The sequence below is a fragment of the Daphnia pulex genome, chromosome 3, assembly GCF_021134715.1.
Source record: "Daphnia pulex isolate KAP4 chromosome 3, ASM2113471v1".
Classification (NCBI taxonomy): Eukaryota; Metazoa; Arthropoda; class Branchiopoda; order Diplostraca; family Daphniidae; genus Daphnia; species Daphnia pulex.
Window position 1 is genome coordinate 11,667,429 of NC_060019.1, and position 19,626 is coordinate 11,687,054.

Sequence of the window (19,626 nt, forward strand, 5' to 3'; positions counted from 1 at the left end):
GCACTCTTGTCTGTAGAAATATAACAAGTTGCTTCTCGTTTTTTTTTTCCATCCATTATTTCCATTTTTTTTCTGACGTTATATGGCGCCGTTATCCAGCGGAAATCGAGAGTACGTGCTGGGTAACATGCTGCGCTGCGATATAGGATTTAGAGAGTGTAAAATTATAAATTTTACTTTCAACAGAGTTTGGCGGTATGTGTGATGGGGAATAAACGAGGGGAGGAATAAAAATCATGTCGCTATATTCCGCGCTATTATTACATGCGCAGCCGGATATAATAAGAGTCGCGAAACGTCAAAAATTTTAAATAACGATATTATTTTCGACATGTCGTATATTTTCGATTTTCGCTATTTATAATATAGGTGAAATGACGTTATAGAAAGCGGGCACCAGCACATATATCGCGTAGCAAAAAAAAAGATGATTCTTTTTTATAGACATGATGATTAATAGAGCGCAGAAATATATTTAGTTACATAACATTCAATATTGGAAATGTACAAGATAATGGAGAAACGGCAATCAGATAATGGAGAGAGTGCTGGCGGCGGTGGCGGTAACCATTACAATTCGTAAATATCGCTCACTCTCCATGTGGCGCCGTCCTTCAGCTGTACATTATTCGTGCGCCGAGCCAAGAGAAAAAATGGGAAAAAAAACACAAATAATTCATTCGTTTCTTTCTTTCTTGCAATAATAAATTCAACGCCGCTATATTATTCGATCAATTTAATTGAGAATAAAACCAACCTGTCGGTAGAGACGCACTACAGCTCCTATAACGAGAATCTGGTATATGGGCGAGCGAATATTTTCCGAGATCAAAACAACCATCAGCGACATGTATGCGGAATATACATAAGAAAATTCGATTTAAAATAATAATTTTTTAAAAATTTGTTTAGCGTGTTGTATAACGAATGATTGGGCGACGTTTCTTACGTTGATGAAAGTTTTCGATAGGAAGACGCCAATCTCAAAGTGGCACAACTGATCAAAGCTCTGCGACACGTTCAAACATCAAAGCGAAAAAAAAACATAAGAAATGAGTCCAAATCATCAGCATCATAAAGGTTTGCCATATCAGCTAAATTTTTTGGTAAATATTGAAAAGATAAAAACCAAGAGCCTTGATGGTTAGACTTGGCGATAGACGAGATATAAAAGTTTTTTTCATTATGAAAAGATTTGAAAAAGTCAATGAAGCAAACGCCATTCTCTTTCGTTGTTCTTTGATTTCTTGGTTTTTGATAATGATAATGACGCACCTGATTGATATGATCACGAAGGACGTTGGAGTAGACTATGGCCAGGGCTTCCAGAGAGATGGAACCAATGAAGCCCAACACCCACGGAACCATTAGCGAACAATTTTCCTGCGACAAAAGATGAAATTAAAATTTTACATTGTATTATAGAGTGCTGCTTTCAACTGGAACGCTAACTCTCTTGCAATATATATGGATATATATAGTCAATCTAAATTATATGTTAGACCGAATACATCTTCTTTTAGACATGTAATTATATTGTGTAGGCTGGAATGACCAACGACAGAGTCTAGAAGCAGGAAATGAATCTAACAAAGGTTCTAGTTGGCCGCTGTTTATTATGGGTCTTATTACGAGATGAGACAGTCGTGGGCGAGATAGAGCTGCTGAACTGGGCCAGTCTCCTGTTTTTATCATGTGATGACCAGAGCGTCTACACTATATATTGTCTTATATCTCTGACTGCTGCTGCTGCTGGCTATAATACTCTTCTATTATTGGCCAAGTTTCTACATCAAGAAATGCGGCAAACAGATGAGTGGAACGGATGGCGGAGAAAAGAGTTAACTCATGTGGTTGAGTCGTCGTCAAAGAGCCATTCCAAGTGGCTAAACACTTGCAAAGGCAACATTAGTATACCCATATAAACTAAATCTACCCCCTGATATTATAAGAGAAAATCCGCAATCAGAGAGAAACTAGGCATCCTCAGCATTCGCAATGAATGCAATTGTATAACATACAGCAGGATTCTTGATATATCGGGGACAATGGGACAATGGAAGCACGTTCGCATATGTCTATGACGTGCGCGCAATAGTTGGATAACATCGCCGCCGAATCAAAGGGATATATATGCTGTAGCCTATTTACAAGATATGTATCAAACGGTTGGATATTTTCTTTTCTTTTCTTTTGACTTTGCCTCCAGCTTGTCAGCTCCTCTTATCTGCGTGTCCCACGTGCCTGATGGCCTAGGTGCCACACAGCTGACGGCATATGCCACGCTGCTGCGTGCAAAAGTCATTGAGCGCGATGACAGGCAGCAGCAGCAGCGTTACAAATAATATAAGTGTCTACAATCTTTATTGTCTTCTCCCGAAATTGATTTTTCAGACTATTCTAGATTTATATCCCCGTGCTGGCTGTGGCACAAGCTGACGTTGGCATACATATAGGCGCTGCTGCTGAAATCATGATGGAAAGCAGACAGCGACAAACCTTAATATCTACCGCGCGCAAGACACATCCAGCGCACAGCAAAAATCCCGGATATTCTTATCTTGACATTTTTCAGAGTACGCACGGCCCGGAGTTGATAGCGCCAGGGCCTGAGATGCATATAGTGTATATGTGTAGGCCTATATATACATCACAGGCGCGCACAATAGGACTGGCAATGAATTTCTAAAGAATTTCAGCAGTCGTGTTTTTCATCTTTAATTGCACGCGGAACTCCTCGGAGAGATTTTTGAAAAAAAAAAAGAAACGATGAATGCCGCTTCATTTGTGCGTGTTGACTTTATTCGTTGCCTCCCATACCGAATTCGATTGCTGAATGATGGAAGGGGAAAAATAAAAAAGGCGCGGCTTCCGGTTTTTTCTTTTAAAATTTTCAATGGACAACAAATTCACGACTTTTTTTTTTTTCTTTTTCTTTTGAAAAATTTAACTCAAAGTTATAACAGTTGTATAGCAACGCCCCGAAGCGCTCAACTTATGTATGCCGATGCGCGCTTTGAACAAGCGCGCTTCAATCTATAACAAATGATCAAACTTTTTGAAATGACTTGAATCTACGCGCGCGCGGAGGGTGCTGATTTGGCGCGTGCACTCACGTAATTGGATTACACACGTGTAGAACGCGTTATATAAACTCTCTATAGATGATTCGCTAGTGCGCCTTAGGGGGGCTCGTTCTTCACATTTTCGGAAATGACGCATTCATTGATTTTTTAGTCTGAATTCAACAGCTGCTTATACCGAGTGACTTTATATACGACATTTATAATTTCCCCCTTTTTAATTTTTAAAATGTCAATTCATTTTTTGGCCAACTTCTATACATTCCAGCGGATCATTGTTGGTCTCCAAGAGCTCCAATTAATGGCGAAATTCAACTTACCTGATAAATTGCAATCAACAGAGTGGTGGAAAGACAGAGCGACGTCAGCTCGGCCATCATGATGGCCGCATAAGAGGCTTGCACCCCTAAAAATAGTCCCAAAATGAAATCATCAGAGTCGTAATAAAATGACGGTTGATTAGTTTTCCAGCACTAATACAGTATAAGCAGCAGTAATACATGACGTTGACAATCAACAGCAGGGTTATTGGGAAACTCTCTCTGTTCATTCCACGTCAATGCGCACGAAAATCTGTATGTGTACTAGGTACTTTGCGGCGCGCTAACGATCATTTCCTCCTCTTTTTGATTAATCGCAGAACCCATTTTCGTTTTGAAAAAAATGACTGCTGGCAACTACGCGGTCTATAGTACATCGAAGTTTATTTGCTCGACCGTATATACATGTAATAGTGGACTGAAGTCACGCGATTGGATAAATTCGTTCACTTCCTCAACTCACCCCCTTTCGGCTCTTTTAAGAATTTGGCGTGTTGAAAAGGTCAAAGGGAAGAAAAAGGAGAAGCTCGTATACTATTGGCCGTCCTGCATCTAATACATGGGAGGGGGGTGGGCACTGGGCAGTATATACAGCCCTCGAGCCATTTGGTATTGAATGACAGCAGCGTACTCAGCAGACGAGAAGCTATAAAAAAGTGTATTATTACAGATGATACCAAAAGTTCCGATTTATTAATGTTTGGTATAGACGACAGACGACTGTATAGACTTATTGTTGGGAAGAAGGTCCCATCATCATATCCCGACAGCACGAGACTTCGTTCTGCGACCGAAACTTGTTATTATGTTCCTTGATCGATTTTCGTTTTTTCTTTGACGGCGTATATTTTCCTCATTCATAGATATTGGGAGAGCGGGATGTGAATGATTTAGACTTGAAGTTGCTATATAGATCCGGCTGGAGATTGTCATGTTCCCTACCTATCTATAATATATATGCTTGTCAAAAAATATGATGGCGTGTGACCGAGACAGAGAGTTATTTATAGCCGCAGTCGAGCCCGAGCTCGAATATTCTACACCAAGAGCTTTATATTGTTGCTCCATCCAAGGCTCCATCATCTCCTTGACATTTTCGCTAATATACTATAATCCTTATTTCCGAATGATTATAGAAAAGGGAGTCTCTGATAACAACTCTCGGCGGGTCTCATTTGTCCATTGTATATATTTGCCATAACTTGTGGGAGTTTGGATGATGGACTCTTTCCTATTCACGAAAAGCTATTCACGACAAACTACTTTATACCGAGTTCTGCATAACATTGAGGTATGTGGAGGCTATATAACGAGCGCCGTTGTCAAACAATTTCGTCTGCACTTGGGGAAATCGACAATAAATTTGTGACTGTTCAATTTTGGTGACATAAAAGAAAAGAAAAAAAACATTGAAAAAATCTAGAAAATAGAATAGAAAAATAGAGACTCACCCCAGTAAACGTCGGCCATGTGTTTGGCTTGATAAGAAGTGGCGACGGCCAAAAAACAGTAGCCGAAGAACGTAACCGAAGATGCACACTGTATATACATAATCCAGAAGAAAGAAAAAAATGGTCAAAAGAATGCCAAATAAAAGAAAAAGAAACCGGCCTTATATATTAAAATACACCAAATATTGAAGCAATAATATATAGAAAACAGGCTATATAGCGCACACAGACAATAAATCGATACGCGTGTATGTACGCAGCCCATAGGTGAAGAGGGGCATATTACATATATAATAAAGAAGTGAAATGTACAGTGCACAAGCCAAACGTCCGCGATGCGCTAGTTCATGATGAAGTGGCGAATAAAATATAACTGTATATATTTTCTGATCAAGTTGAAATTTTCAAACTATTATATTTATAGACTTTTCTGTTCGTTGTATCTATAATAGAGTCACCCAATTTTGTCGGATGGCTGTGCGCAATAATAGGCAATCCAGCGCGGGTGAATGGCAATTTGTTGGTCTATAAATACAGTGACTGCGTTTTCTTTCTTTTATAATATAGTCTCATTTCGATGTATATCCCGCTGCCATCTCTTTTGTGTGTTCTATATTGTTGTTGATTAAAAACAAAACCGCAACTACAATACAACACGAATAACGTATAACGAGAAAATATAGAAAGTGAAACGAAAGAAATAATGAGAAAGTTAGCTAATAATAATAGGAAAGAGTAGATTTCTGAAATTGGACAACAAAAATAGAGAAATAAGGCGAAAAATGCTCTCAGCGCTCTTCTCATTCATTGGCCGTTCGATTTTTCCTTGGTGGACCCTACACGCCACTATTCCGATTGTATTCCCCTGTGATATTTATGGACACACAGCAGTTACGTAGTTTTTGCGCTATATATATTTCCCCTATTTTCTCCAAAGTCCAGATGTGTAACTCTGACTGTTTTTAGACTTATTTCTTTTTCTTCTGCTCCCGGCTGCACTCCCTTATGTATCTAACATCTTATTCACACCTCGTTTTGTTTCCATCACAAAGAAATTATAAAGCCCCAGCCCCAGCACATCCGGATGAATATATATGTCGTAAAATCCCGCGTGTTACATTACAAGAGCAGCGCTGAAATTGGCTGACGCTGATTGATGAGCTCGTCGAATTCGATAAGGTAATACATAAAATATTATACACGTTGCTAGCTGGGCAGGATGTATAATGGGTTTTTCGTTGGTGAATAGAATAAAGAATCAAGCCATGGGCAATGTATAACATTAAATTATATAATATTACACTTGATTATAATAGAGCCTGCTGCGCATTTGTCGATAAGAGCTAGCTATACTATAGCCGAGAAATAAAATATATAAGAGAATATAATAATAAAGAGCTAGAGAAACTTGCTATTGTGTAAACAGTGGCGGCGACGGCAGCTTGACGGTCGTTGAGTAGGAAAGTAGCCGGGTGACAATTGGGTCGGCGGAATAACGAACGGTCGTCGTAGATGTCGGCGGCGGCGGCGGCGGCGCCGAAATGGCTGCCTTCGATCAAAGGCTGATTGGCCGCCGTTGACGGTTCCATTTGCTGATTATTAGACCTACAGCACACAGCAGTGCAGTACACACACACACATTTATTGAGCAAAAACGTCTACCTATAGCCAAACGCGGGCCGGGGACTTATATAATACAAGAGAGAGCGATAGAGAATATTAGATCAAAACCCACTCACAAGTTTCCGATGCAAGTTGTTGCTGTCGATGATGGAGGCGACGGACTGGATGTAAGTTCATCGGAGGCTGTGTGCGCAGCAGTATCTTATTCCGACACTTGTGATAACAGCCCAGTCTTCCTATTATAGCTATCTAATAGTTATTATTATTATCTCAACCAGCACTGTCGTGCCGCGCACAATCTATATAGAGGCTGGCTGGCTGATATAACCGCTAATTGGTTCTTGTTCGGTGGTGTTATTACAAATCGGATTGGGGGAGGGGGGCGGAAATATAATAAATCAACTCATTATTTCTAGATCTCCTTTTCTTTCACATGATCGTCTTGCGATTATCATCACGCGGCCAATAATCCAAGTCGAACGGGACTCAATCAAACGAGATTATCGGGTGGCGACGAAGTAAAAACCCGTGCACGATTTCACGATCAAAACCTTTTCCACATGGTTGCTGTGATAAGAAAAACGTTGCAAACTGTTTCGATTCGAATAGAAAAGCGGGAAAAAAAAACAAGAAACAAATATATAAGTCGAGCAGGGCACAAAATGGCACGCAATATATAACCGAACCGACTGGCGGCACAGACGTGACTGGCGTGCACACCCAACTCCTCGGTGGTGATCTAAACGGGCAACCGGGTTCACGAGAGCGTGAAACCTCGTTGCTGCGTCCCATTCTGTCTATATGTCGACTATATGGGAGGGTAGCACCTTGCGCGCAGTCGCTTTACCGGTCCGAGACGGACCGCAGCGTTGCTGGCCTCTATATGTTTACATTGGGTATATATATATCTATACGGCTATTACACAATAACACCCAATGTATACCTGCCCAAGTGGAAAAAAGATTGCAGCTAATAATAATATACAATGTAGCTATAGCGTACTGTTATATATAGGCTACATTGAGTGTAACCAATCGTTATGTTGGCTATTACACAACGCTCCTTTTATAGTTGATAGAAAAATGAGAAAATAATTTGTCGATCTTGACGGGGTCCTTATTGGCGACGTGGAGGGGCTTTTGTCTTCTGATTGGTACAAATTCTAGTCGAACGATCCATCGTCGAATGCGAGAATGGATGGCTCTTGATGTTTCTAATGACGACGAGTGCTGGCTGTCACGGAAATGAACTTTACAGCGCGGGGGTGTATCGATTCTTTTGATATAACAATTGATGTATTCAAGTCGTCGAATTATATCACGCTGAATACCACAGCAGCAGCAGACTAGCTGACACCCCGACGAAGATATTATAAGGGATTGTTATATATACAGCGACACATTGTCGTTTGATATATATTTCTTTTTTTTCCAGGCTCTATATAATCTTCAGATATAGGCGAATTATAAAAAAGAAAAGAAGCTTATTTAGACGAGAGAAATATATATCTAAAAGGGATTTGTTCGAGCACGTATAATATACATGTAGGCGGAGACGACGCGCATATAACCTCTAAAAAGCCAATTAAAAGCCAGCAGGCTGAATTAATTAATACGATGACTCGCCAAAAAATAAACTAAAAATAAAATAGCTTTTTGTTTTATATCTTGAAAGGAAAATGGCCTGTCACGTCTATTAGGAAATTGAATTTCATTTTTTATTTTCTCGATAATTGTGTAGTATAAAAGGACGTCATAGAGTGTATTTTATGTATGCTTGCGATCCTGCTGATCAATTTGGATTGTTTTTTCTTTGCGCTCATCAGGATCAACAGTCGGGCCACTCACTCGCACGCGCTCGAACGCTTTGACCTTTTAGATTTTTTTGAAATCGATAAAAGAAAAAAGAAAAACAGATCCAGGAAAAGAAAATAAAATCCAAGAGAATTGTATTGAGATCCTAAACAGCGCCCAGACGTACACATAAAGGGGCCGTGTGTGCTGGAAATGCTGGACGTCGAGTCCCATGGTTATATGTAAACTACAGCACAGGAGGATATGTAGACACGACAAGGTTCTATACAGACGTGGGCCGGCTGCTGCTGGGGGGAAGAATATCCCGCGTATAAATTGGATCTGCCTGCCAAACAAAAACCGACCAGCACAGCAACGGCCGCGGGAGGTGCTCTGCTGGTATATAGAATAAAATAAAAATATACATAGCAGATGGAAAAGAGAGCGCGAGAGCAAGTTAATCAAGAATCGTCTCCTAGCAACTCGGACTCTGTGCTTGATCCCATATATTCCCAAATCCTATATCGAATTGATGCCCATTTGCTGGCCCCTTGCAAATACACAAGTATATCCCGCAGTCTCTGATGTATGCGCCCAGCACAACCACATCGCACACCACAGTATACCGTACACAGCACAGTCGACTTTGCGACTTAGGGATTTCCTTTGCCCTATTCTAGATCAGGAGATTTATATTGGCAATATCAATGAGCTTTTCTCTGTCATCCGATATAGGCCAGCATCGGACCTCTATCTAGTCTCTTCTCTCCCGCGTTTCCTGTTAAAAAGATTGGGCTCTTTTTGGGGTCGGGGAAACAATCCTCGATAAACATATAATACACGAACGTATAACACTATACTACAGTCAACTTGATGGCATATACAATGGTCTTGTATTATCATTCACGCAGCCGCAGAGAACGGAAAGATTTAAATGATGCCAACCGAAAGAATATATAAAGAGCAGCAAATATGATGGGATAGGATATTCGATTGGTCTCAAATTGAAATGGGAATTTCTTGATGGATTCTTCTAGACAATATCGTGCAGCATCGCAGCAAAAGGATCGTGACGGGAAACAGATGAGACTAATAATATTCCCGTAAGGCGTTTTGATATCTAGATGTAATAGACCCCAGCTGGGATCGAACAATGGCCACCCCCCCCCCCCCCATTAAATAAGTACACTACAACGGTTCATCATCTCATGTGTGTCCATAAACGAGTACTAGACGCTGCACATGAAAAAATGCCAGCCATGTTTTATTGTCCAAGTGCATAGTCGGTACATAAATAGTCAGCGCTTTTAAACACGTCATTAAGGAGGTGACATTTGGATCAAGTAGACCAGTTCCGCTTGATATGATTCCGATGACCAAAATTCATTATAACTGACGCTTGTTTTATTAATGCTCATAATCTTGTTTCCAACTGAATTTATACAATACGGTATAGCGCAGCAATAGATGTAATTGCATTAAATGCGGCCGTATAAAGTCGACCCCTCGGGCTCGGTCTTTTATTGAAAATTGCCAAAATGTTGCGCTCACCACCGCGTCGTCTCTCTAAATATAAATCGTCTAAAGCGTCGACTGCCTGTTGTACGTGTGTGTGTGTTGTCCAAGACTTGAGAGATCGATCGATGACAAAGTGATGAGAGTCCCGCGGCCATTTGTCTCGTCCAATATACTATAGATATACCGGAACCGAGAAACACACACACATACCCATTGCCTTTGATTTGCTTGACGAAATCTCGCGATGCGCTTTGATGATGCAATCACGGCAACCCGACTATATAAGGCACTGGTCAAACAACTTTCCGATTTGCAGAAAATGGTGATGGCCATCTGATTACTCTATGTATAATAGAGATATATATAATACATACGCAGATAAAACCTAATTAGCCCAGCTGTTTTCTCTTTATATATAAATAACCCAAAAGAATGTTCTTATTATACGCCATATAGACAAAACACACACGCAACGTAATATCAAAGACTTGCTGCTGATATGCTGATATGGCAGAATAATGGTTCAATTAGCTGCTCGGAGATCACTGAGGAAATGTGGTGAGCACATATACAGAGCTGAGAATAAGATCGACAGTGTGTCTATAATACAACACACATCAACAGCAGCAGCATCGGCTCTGCTGACTCTATTGTTGCAGAGTGCTGCTGCTGTGTGAGTATATTCACGCTTCTGCTGCTGCTGGGCGCGCTCGTGTATTGAACGCAATCAGCACAAAGGCGATCGATGCAAGTGGTACAAACTGTGTGGAGAGGCCAAAGAGGAGGCGATTAGAGACCCAATCGATCTTATTTTATATAGAGAGCAGCTAGATAGGCCTATAGCGAAGGGCCGGTCGCCCCCAAAGAGACGAGGCTGATGGAGAGAGTGTTTTCATGGTTGATGTAGGCCCTGCTGGGGCTGCTGCACCGAGCTCTCTCGCATGAATATATCAAAAGCAGCGAATCAAACAGCCGCCGCTGAAGAATGTGTTGAAGGATTTTCCCTTTTCTTCCTTTGCTGGGCGGAGGGGGGAAACGATTCGTCTCCCACTCTGTCCGGATCCTTATTTTGATGTGTACAGGATTTCTTTTATTCAAACGACTTGTGGATTATCTGTGTATCTGGATGCAGCAGCAGCAGCGCGGTGGCTATATAGCACGTGCCCTTTCCAGCTTCAAAGGCTGTTGTATAGGTACACACATATACTCTAGATATACAACCAACAAAAATATAAGAAAGCAAAGCTTATACCTCGAGATCTGCATCAAAAAACGGTATGCATGCAAATCGTAGATATTTATTTAGTATAGAAAAGAGAGAGAGCTGTGTATACTAACTACCATATCGTGCGTGCATTTGCTTATGAAAAAATACCTATAGTCTACTTCTTCTTCTTCTCATTTTATTTCTTTCGGCTTTGTGCGCTATAGACACAATGTGTGGCCCGTATATCTAAAAAGCATAAGCTATAATAGTAGCTGTATAGCTCTAGACAGCACACATCTATTTATTTATACACGCCAGCAGCCACGGCATCACAGCAGCAGCAGCAGCACAGCACTCTCATCGATCTTCTATGTGCTGCGCTGTTGCTCCTGTCTTGTGCTGTGCCGATCGAACAAAGGCGAGCAATCTGCCGAACGATATATGTATAAAGAGAGGAGAGATGTATACTATTATGCTATACCAGGCCGCTGCTGCATGTATACTATAATGTATACAGCCAAAAACGATTGTGTATGCTCATCTTATTCTGTATGTATACGCTTTTCCCGCGCTTATTTTTAAATTATTAGTAGTATTGAATTTTAGTAGATTTGAAAAGCGCGGCGACTCTCGGGAGGGCAGACAATCTTTAAGTGTGAAAGGAATGCGTACGTATACATATATACTTAGGTGAACAATATAGCATCACAACGAGAACTCTCTGGGTTGAACAGTGACGCTATACTTTCAAATAGTGTAGCGATAAACCAAGCCCGGAATTCGTGCAGCGTTGCATTTTTCCAAGTTGATTTAGACTCTAAAAATATATATGACGTGTGTACATAGGGTTTGTATAATATACGGAGGTTTACATTTCATAAATGGCCCGAATGGAGAGAAGAATTATTATTACGATGAAGGACGCGCTGGGTCATCCATCCAGCAGCACCCGACTCTTGAATGTGCAAACACAAAAGGTAACGGAGCACGCATCAGGCAAACACACATGTATAATACACGCGCTTTTATTATTATTAAATGTTATGGAAAACCAACAAAGCGACACCAAATGACAACAGCGCGGCAGTGGAGGAGAATTCATCAACAAACGCTAATGGAAAGGCGGGCGCCGAGCGGATGTCTATTAGTAATACCGGGAAACAATACATATAGTGACGTCATTTGGAAAAGAAAGCGGACGTATATTATACTATAGCTGCGTCGCCTTCAAATAACTCGGCACGCGTTTAACACTATTAGCTCAGGTATATACATACAGCCAAAAGCAGCGGCGCCCACTCTCCAATGTCATTTGTTAAAGTGACGACGAGTGCGACATCCCCGCATTTTTCTTATCTAAACATTACAACAACAATAGAATTATTTATAAAATTTGTAACATTTTTTTTTCAAATAGTATCGACTTGTTCAAGTTCCTTAAAATTGTTGGCATTGATTCGATGATTGGAATATTTTTGATGAGTCGTGGAATATGTTCAGCAAAGTCTTTATGTTAAATATGTAATTAAAATAGATTTGTTCTCAGTATACGCAGTTATATACAGTAGTCGATTTAAGTAATATACTTAGGCTTAGATTCTGTCGCTTTTGAATATTATATGATAAGGTGTACGTGAGCAGTTTATTTGTTTGGCGTGACGTGCCCTTCGATTATGTTCTCAAGCAACGAGAGATAGCCAGCCGACATGAAATACCGGGAATATCAAAGTCTTAATTGCTCTGTTTATTATTACCATCATCACCTTGATCAAAATTTCATATTTTGATCAAGTTCGAATCTCGCGCGCGGCCAAAGTCTGGCGCGTTTGATCTATACAGCAACGGCGGCCGGCCAACGTGGAAATGTCGATGAAACACAATCCAATAAATTTGATTCCGTCGTTTTCCCTGCACTGCATCGCCATGGAAACGAGAAACTTTGTGCAACACGCGACAGTGTGTATACATATTGCCATTTCGGCGAAGTTCTTTTTTTCCATCTATTTTCCTTAGAATCAAAGAATTATTAGTTGCATAGTTATTGTACGAGTTTGATATGTTCGTTTCTCAAGGCAGCGGAACTTGCCGAACAAAAAAGGAAAACAAACAATGATTTATTTTGTTATTAAAAACTCATATCACGCAGCTGTTCTTTCTTGTTGATGGCATTTACATTTCGATCTAATTAAAACGCATCTGTTGTATTCTCATTTGAATATGCCTGTGGGCGCAAGTTGGGTGTGTTCAAATAAAAATTACAACAGTTTTCAATTCATGGATAAAACAGGATACCTGTGGTTGATTCAAATTTTAATCCAACCCGATGTGCTGGTTATATCCCATTTCAGGGTAATTCAAATTAAATATTCAAGCAAAGCTTTTCGCATTGATTATTCTGTCATACTTGAGTGCGCTAAATGCAATGCCGGTATATAATAGTATTTCTATCAATATAATTTCATAATGCTGCTATGTAGACTTGCTTTCAGACGTGTATTACTTATTCACTGTGATGTCTCCGGCGTATGTCTCCAAAGTCTGTCCTCCCATATCACACGCGCATGGACAAAAGTCTGAGAATCGTTTCTTTTATCAATTTTATTTCATTTTATTTTTTTTATATCGTTTGGGAAATCTTATTTTTATTTCGCCCGTTGAAAGTTCACTCTGCAGTGGAGTATACGTACACGGACTGAATGAACTGTCCGTGGCAACGATTCATCTTGCAATAGCTTTTTTTACCCGTCACGAGCTCGGCGCACTCTCAAAAGTATAAGCCTACATCATAAATTATTGATGACGTTTATCAATCACTATAAATAGAAAATAGAAATCAGACTAGACTACTAGACGACACTGTTACCGCGTACTGTATTTCTTTGAAAACATGTAACCCGGCCTTACACACACTTAGAAAGAGGAGAATTGAATTTCAGTATTTTTGTGTAATTAACCTAACGATTTTTGAGAAAACAATTGCGTTTTAACATCACAATTTTGAAATAACAAATTCTTGTCTGAACCATTTTAACCTTAGTTAATTTTGCTGTGCTATTTGACAAGTTATGTCAACAAAAATACGGAATGTCTTGAATGTCGATAAGTTATATAAGTTCGTTGGAGTATAGACGAATAGCTTTAGTAGTTCCGCCTATTCAGCCCCAATAACACGAAACGTAAGTGCTGCTCGGCACAAAGTTCTTTCATCTCTACGGAATGATGTGATTTTGGGGGGAATTCCGTTCTTTTTTTTTCCAATTGCCTTCACGTGTCGTGTATACACATCTTTAAAAAAAAAGTTCTTGACTGCTGCTCAAAGTTTGCGATTTTGCTGGGCGACAAAAATATTTCTTTTTAGCTTTTCTTTTTTCTTCTTCTTCTTCTTTTTCTTGTTATCTCGATGATACTTTTTCTCAGCTCACACACTATATATTGCCGTACTCCATACATGATATATATGTTCGGCTTTGTCACTTCCGCTGAACTGCTGCCGTCTATATTTATGTAGCACTTTGATGGGCTGCTACTATAGCCTACTACTCCAACTGCTGATATGTATCGTCTGCTGGTTGCCCCTCTCCCAGCATCTTTCGGCCAAAAGTCAGAGCAGCTCAGACGAGGCCATCAGTCGAGTGTCTCGGCTTATATACATCTATACTACAGGCACACACAGCACACAGTCGCGGATGAGAGCAAACCAAGCCAAGCGACATCGTTTACTTTGACAGCAGCAAAAGAAACGATTCTTTTTTCTTCCCGTGCTATGCGCAATATATAAACTACGGTACTCGACTGTCTGTCTTTTGATTGTGTGATGCGTCAGTTTGTGCTCTATCATCGCATCACGCTCCGGCTCTTTTTCTGATGTGTTTATTATTATACGTAGGACGTCTCATCTCCTTTGACATATTCTTCTGTTATTTGTGGCACGTTGGCAGTCATGTCACCTATATCCGCGTTTCGCCCGGCGGAATCCATTCGCCACGTTCCTGGCCATCCTCACTCATGTGCTGACGACAACGACAGCATCCAACATTAATCAGGATTGCCGGCGCTGTTTTTTATCCTATTCGCCTTAAGATTTATGAGACTGCAATCGCCCGTTTCGCTCAGCACTAATTTCATCGACTGTTTTATGCATAGAGTTTGTTTGCCTTGATGCACTTCAACTTAAATGCTTATAAACTTGAAAACTCTCTGCTTTCGTCGACATTTTCTCGCATCAAGGCAACATTATAGACAGCATTTGCAACTTAAAGCTGAATCCTGAAAGAAAATGGCGTAGTTGAGTCTTAGATTCCAGGAAAAGCCTCGGGAGAAGCTCGAAAGTACTCCAAGAAATGTTCGCATATTATAATCGCAAATGGCCGTTTTTCTTGCATGATCGGATCAATATGCATATGATGTATTGTCTAAGATCCTTACGATACGCTTGCATACTAAATGCTAATACTATAACAAGAGCCGCATCCGGCCTAATACAGTACGGAGCAATCATATAATTCCGTTTTGAATAAATAATCACCTAAGTTACAGCTGGAAATAATTCAAGAAGCGCCGACGGTTTTTCCATACATGCAGCAGCAGGTGCCTCCTTGTCATCAATAAAATGATAGTGGCCCAGAAGATATCATTACGAGTTACCACTCTGCCGTTAACTAATAGATTACATCAGGTCTTTTAGAGAAATTACGTCAACTATAATCCATAATCATCTTCACCTTTTCTTCTTCTTTTCCAGATAGAGAGGCCATATCCGCCATACAAACTTGTCATTGACAAAAGTCAAAATTAAGTATATAGTAGACCCTGTTGCTCCCCCTCGTATATGCATAAAACTTGTTTTACATGACAAACTTTCAGAACTTCTCCCAACCAAGGTGAGTCGCACTGATTTTTCGAACTATTTGAATATGGCGCCATTGTATACCGTATGCTCTTAATAAGGCCGGATGGGCTGGATATGTATATATAACACCGCCGGTTACATAGGGAGAGACCAAAGACTTTGGGATTATACTTGAACTCTCTACCGCTCACTAGTATAGTTGGGCGATATCCAACTCTTAAGCGCCGAGTTAAATGAGGAGCGTATTACCGAACTGCTGTACTGTACGTGCGAGCCGAAACTTTTCCCATCTCCTCTCTTGTCGCTTTATTCTCTCTCTACGTGTATGTATGTACATAATAAGGTTATTAAGCGCACATGTATAGAACGGAGCCTCGTCCGCGCGTTCTCTATTCTATATTTCCTGCCAGTCTATAGACAAGACGGCCAAAGTGCTGGCCAAGTTTCTTTCGAGAAGTTTACAACTCGAGTGTGTGTGTAATGAGCACACTGCTGGATTCAAGGAATAAGTACTGGTGGGTTTTTTTATAATAAATATTGCGTTTCCCTATTCTTCATTTTTTTTCGACAATATTATCTAACGGATATTATTATTAGAAGCATTTCGTGAAATTGTCTATATATACCGAATGCATTCGCGCTCAGGGGCCGGATATACTATTTCCTGCGTCGTGACATATAACATATAACGCACGCACAATTATATATTATGACTGTGTACAACCAGTGTCAAAGGGTTCAAGGGATTTTTTGTGTGTGCCTAATTTATGTATGCAGATTGAAGATATACTATACCGTATGGCTGTCGTGTCTGCGAATTGAAATCGGATTTTTTTTCAAGTCAAATTATTGGTGACTGGCACTCACGACACAAAAACCTTGTCATCACGGATTTCATCAATGGCAGACGAATGCACACAATCCGGCGAATATATTTATTAAGTCTCTATAGATCTATAAGAAACCACACCCCTCGTATCACCGATAAAGCACATACAGCACTCTGCTGGAACTATAATACTACTAGAATAACCGGCACCGCATACAATAGCCAGGACAATTAACTTAAATTGGGATAAATGTCGGGATTTGGGGGATCATTAAGCGACCAACGCCGAGTTACAATTAACTAGGGGATAACGTTGGTGCCATAGACAGAAGCGCGTGACTATTGTATAGTGATCATCGCTGAGAAGTTGGACGCAGCAGAAAAGATCTATCGAGCGATGAAATCCAACAAAAGGGATCAGGTGTGTAGTGCTGTACGTGGTCTTATTTAGGGTATTACATATAGCTGTCAGTGCTATCCAATAGCTCTACAGCACACACCTTTATGACGAATAAGGAGACGCTGGCTGCGTTATTCACAAAAGACTAGACATCAACTCAACTCCCCGACAACTTCACATCACAGCTGTCAGGATTCGCATTGAAGATGCTAGGATGCGCTTCTGTTCGTCATTTCTATGTATTACATCCCGGGATATATCGTCGTATTTTAATATCTTGTCTGGGCCAGTACCCAGTAGTTTGACAATATATTCCAAGTACAACGAAATGGTCTGAATCTTTCAGAAGAACGCGGCGCTCCTGCTGACGACTCCTGTCATCAGCTCTCTCTTCCTCCCGCTTCACACAATCTTCACGGGCGGTATATAATCGCAGTTAAAAGGGAAATCGTGATTCGGTTTGGTCGGAGCGACCAAGCGCGTTCACTTTCATGCGTCAATGTTTGAGCAGCGATCCGTTTTCTTATGCTAGTCAACCGCGCCATTTTTAAACGGAATCTTATGCTAGAACAACTACCGTATGTAGATCGATGGACCACTTAACATATAATGTCGCCCTCAAACGAAAGTTCAATTCGACTTGAGTACAGCAATCAATTGTTCTCATAAGAAGTGCGCGTGTAAATCTATACGCGATGAGCAATTAAATGCGGGGTATGAGGGGCCGAGTGTGAGATAAATGTGAAATCCAATTACTGGTGAGGGGGTGTTATTAGGGCGAGTTTCGTGCACATTTTTATTTGGATCTTGTTCCTGTCCGTCCAGGATGGGGCGTAATCAAATTTGTTGAGACGAACAATTTGATATGAAAATAATCCCGATCCGTTTGGCGGATGTTGAATTGTTGATGGCTGACGATTAAACCGCTTTTTTTAATCGTTATTGGGAAAAGGCGGGAAGAGGTCGATTTTGGGAGATTTCTTACCAGGGAATTATATACTAAACAGAAATGGTATTAGATTTCAACTAAAACTTATTCCCTCAACATATTCCCTTGTATCGTTTTGAGCGGTTTGGATTTTAAAGGGGAGTTTGTTTTTTTATCATTTCTAATTTCTGTTGATATCGTATTATCGTAAGCATGCTGATTAGAACTTATTAGAAGAAACTTGGACAAGTGTCGTCTGCTGCTTTCGTTTAGTTGTCAGTCACAGACTCACAGTTTAGTAGTCAGAGACAAAGTTCATGATTTATATTGTTATAGATTTATTTGTTTGTGATAACCATCATACTCCATGCTGTTTAGCAGGTAAATAAAACTAAGAATGCAAATAGAATGATTGTGGGAGTTATAGAAGAATTAAACCTGTTCCAAATTAGTGTTAGTTCCTGACTCATTTAACATGTGATTGCCCTGTCGATGCATGGCAGTTTGTTTGCACTACGTAACCTGTTTCTGTTTTCGCAGGTTTTTGAGGCCAGAGCCAGCCGTCATAACCACCCAATATGCAAGTTTGTCTTGTGCAGGTGTTAACCTGTCATCAGCAACAATCTCAGGATTATCGCTTGGGCTTGGGTAATAATTTCCTTTACTTTAATTGTCCTGTGACCTACTAGATATCTTAATGCTGCATTACCTGCATCAATGCAGTGTAGAAATTTGATTCTCCCATTATCAAAAATTACGGCTTAACCAGTGTCTCATTTTCAACTTTCCCTGACTTGTTGTTTTTGTCAATATTTTTTCGTAACCTATTTTCTATTTTTATTTAGATAAAAAGCATCCCATTGCATTGGCATGCAATTGTCAATCGAGTTATGGATCTCTCTTTTTTCCTTTCTTTTTAATGTCCTCGTGTACGCCCATGTGAATGTGGGTGTATTCACGAGGACACCCTTTTACCCTATCCCGTCTGGTGGTAATTGAACTCTTCAGCGGATGGATGGAGAGCAACTGACGTAGATGCCTGGCTGTATTTCCCAGACATAAAGGTAAGACAAAATTGATCTCTATTCTTTCTTTTGGACAATTTTTGCTGATGACGTTGATTATAAATCGTTACGTAGTCACGGGGTATGTTTATTCCTGAGCTAGACGGTTGACTACAACTGTTTTCTCTCTCCGTTTTGGTTTTTTTTTTCAGATCAGGCTTGTTTTTTTTTTGTTTTTTTTAGCTCACAACTTTTTCTGTGGGCAAACCATTACATTCGGAAATATTTAAACTTTTAACACACTTGATGCAAAGTGCAACAATCAGACAATTTTTTGACCAAGAGAAACCTGCCGCCACACCGGCACCTCCTCGTAGTACTATTATATTCCACAGCCTAGCATTTAAATAGCTTTTTTTAAAACATTTTTATAAAGCGGTTTGTATATCCGTAGGCCGGTGATGTAATTGGCGATCACATGACGAAAACACAGAAGTCCTAGCAGGCCTGCAGGCCCGACCTGCTGTCCTGCAAGTCATGCGGAATGAGCCAAGTCATTTGGAGGGGGTGACTTGGAAAGTTCAAGCGCGAACTGGCAATTAGTAACATCCGTCCACCTT

At 40.3% G+C, this 19,626-nt stretch overlaps 1 protein-coding gene across 1 annotated transcript; it reads right to left on the bottom strand.

Moving 5' to 3' along the window:
• Nucleotides 1-320: 320 nt before the first annotated feature.
• Nucleotides 321-7,218, bottom strand: LOC124189719. The gene is made up of 8 exons (XM_046582168.1): nt 6,594-7,218; nt 6,267-6,459; nt 4,855-4,942; nt 3,404-3,489; nt 1,276-1,383; nt 950-1,009; nt 758-796; nt 321-618 (listed from the first exon to the last, which is right to left on the bottom strand). The coding sequence occupies exons 2-8, from the start codon at nt 6,441-6,443 to the stop codon at nt 571-573; spliced, it is 606 nt and encodes a 201-aa protein (XP_046438124.1). The 5' UTR covers nt 6,444-6,459; nt 6,594-7,218; the 3' UTR covers nt 321-570.
• Between the last annotated feature and the right edge of the window lie 12,408 nt (nt 7,219-19,626).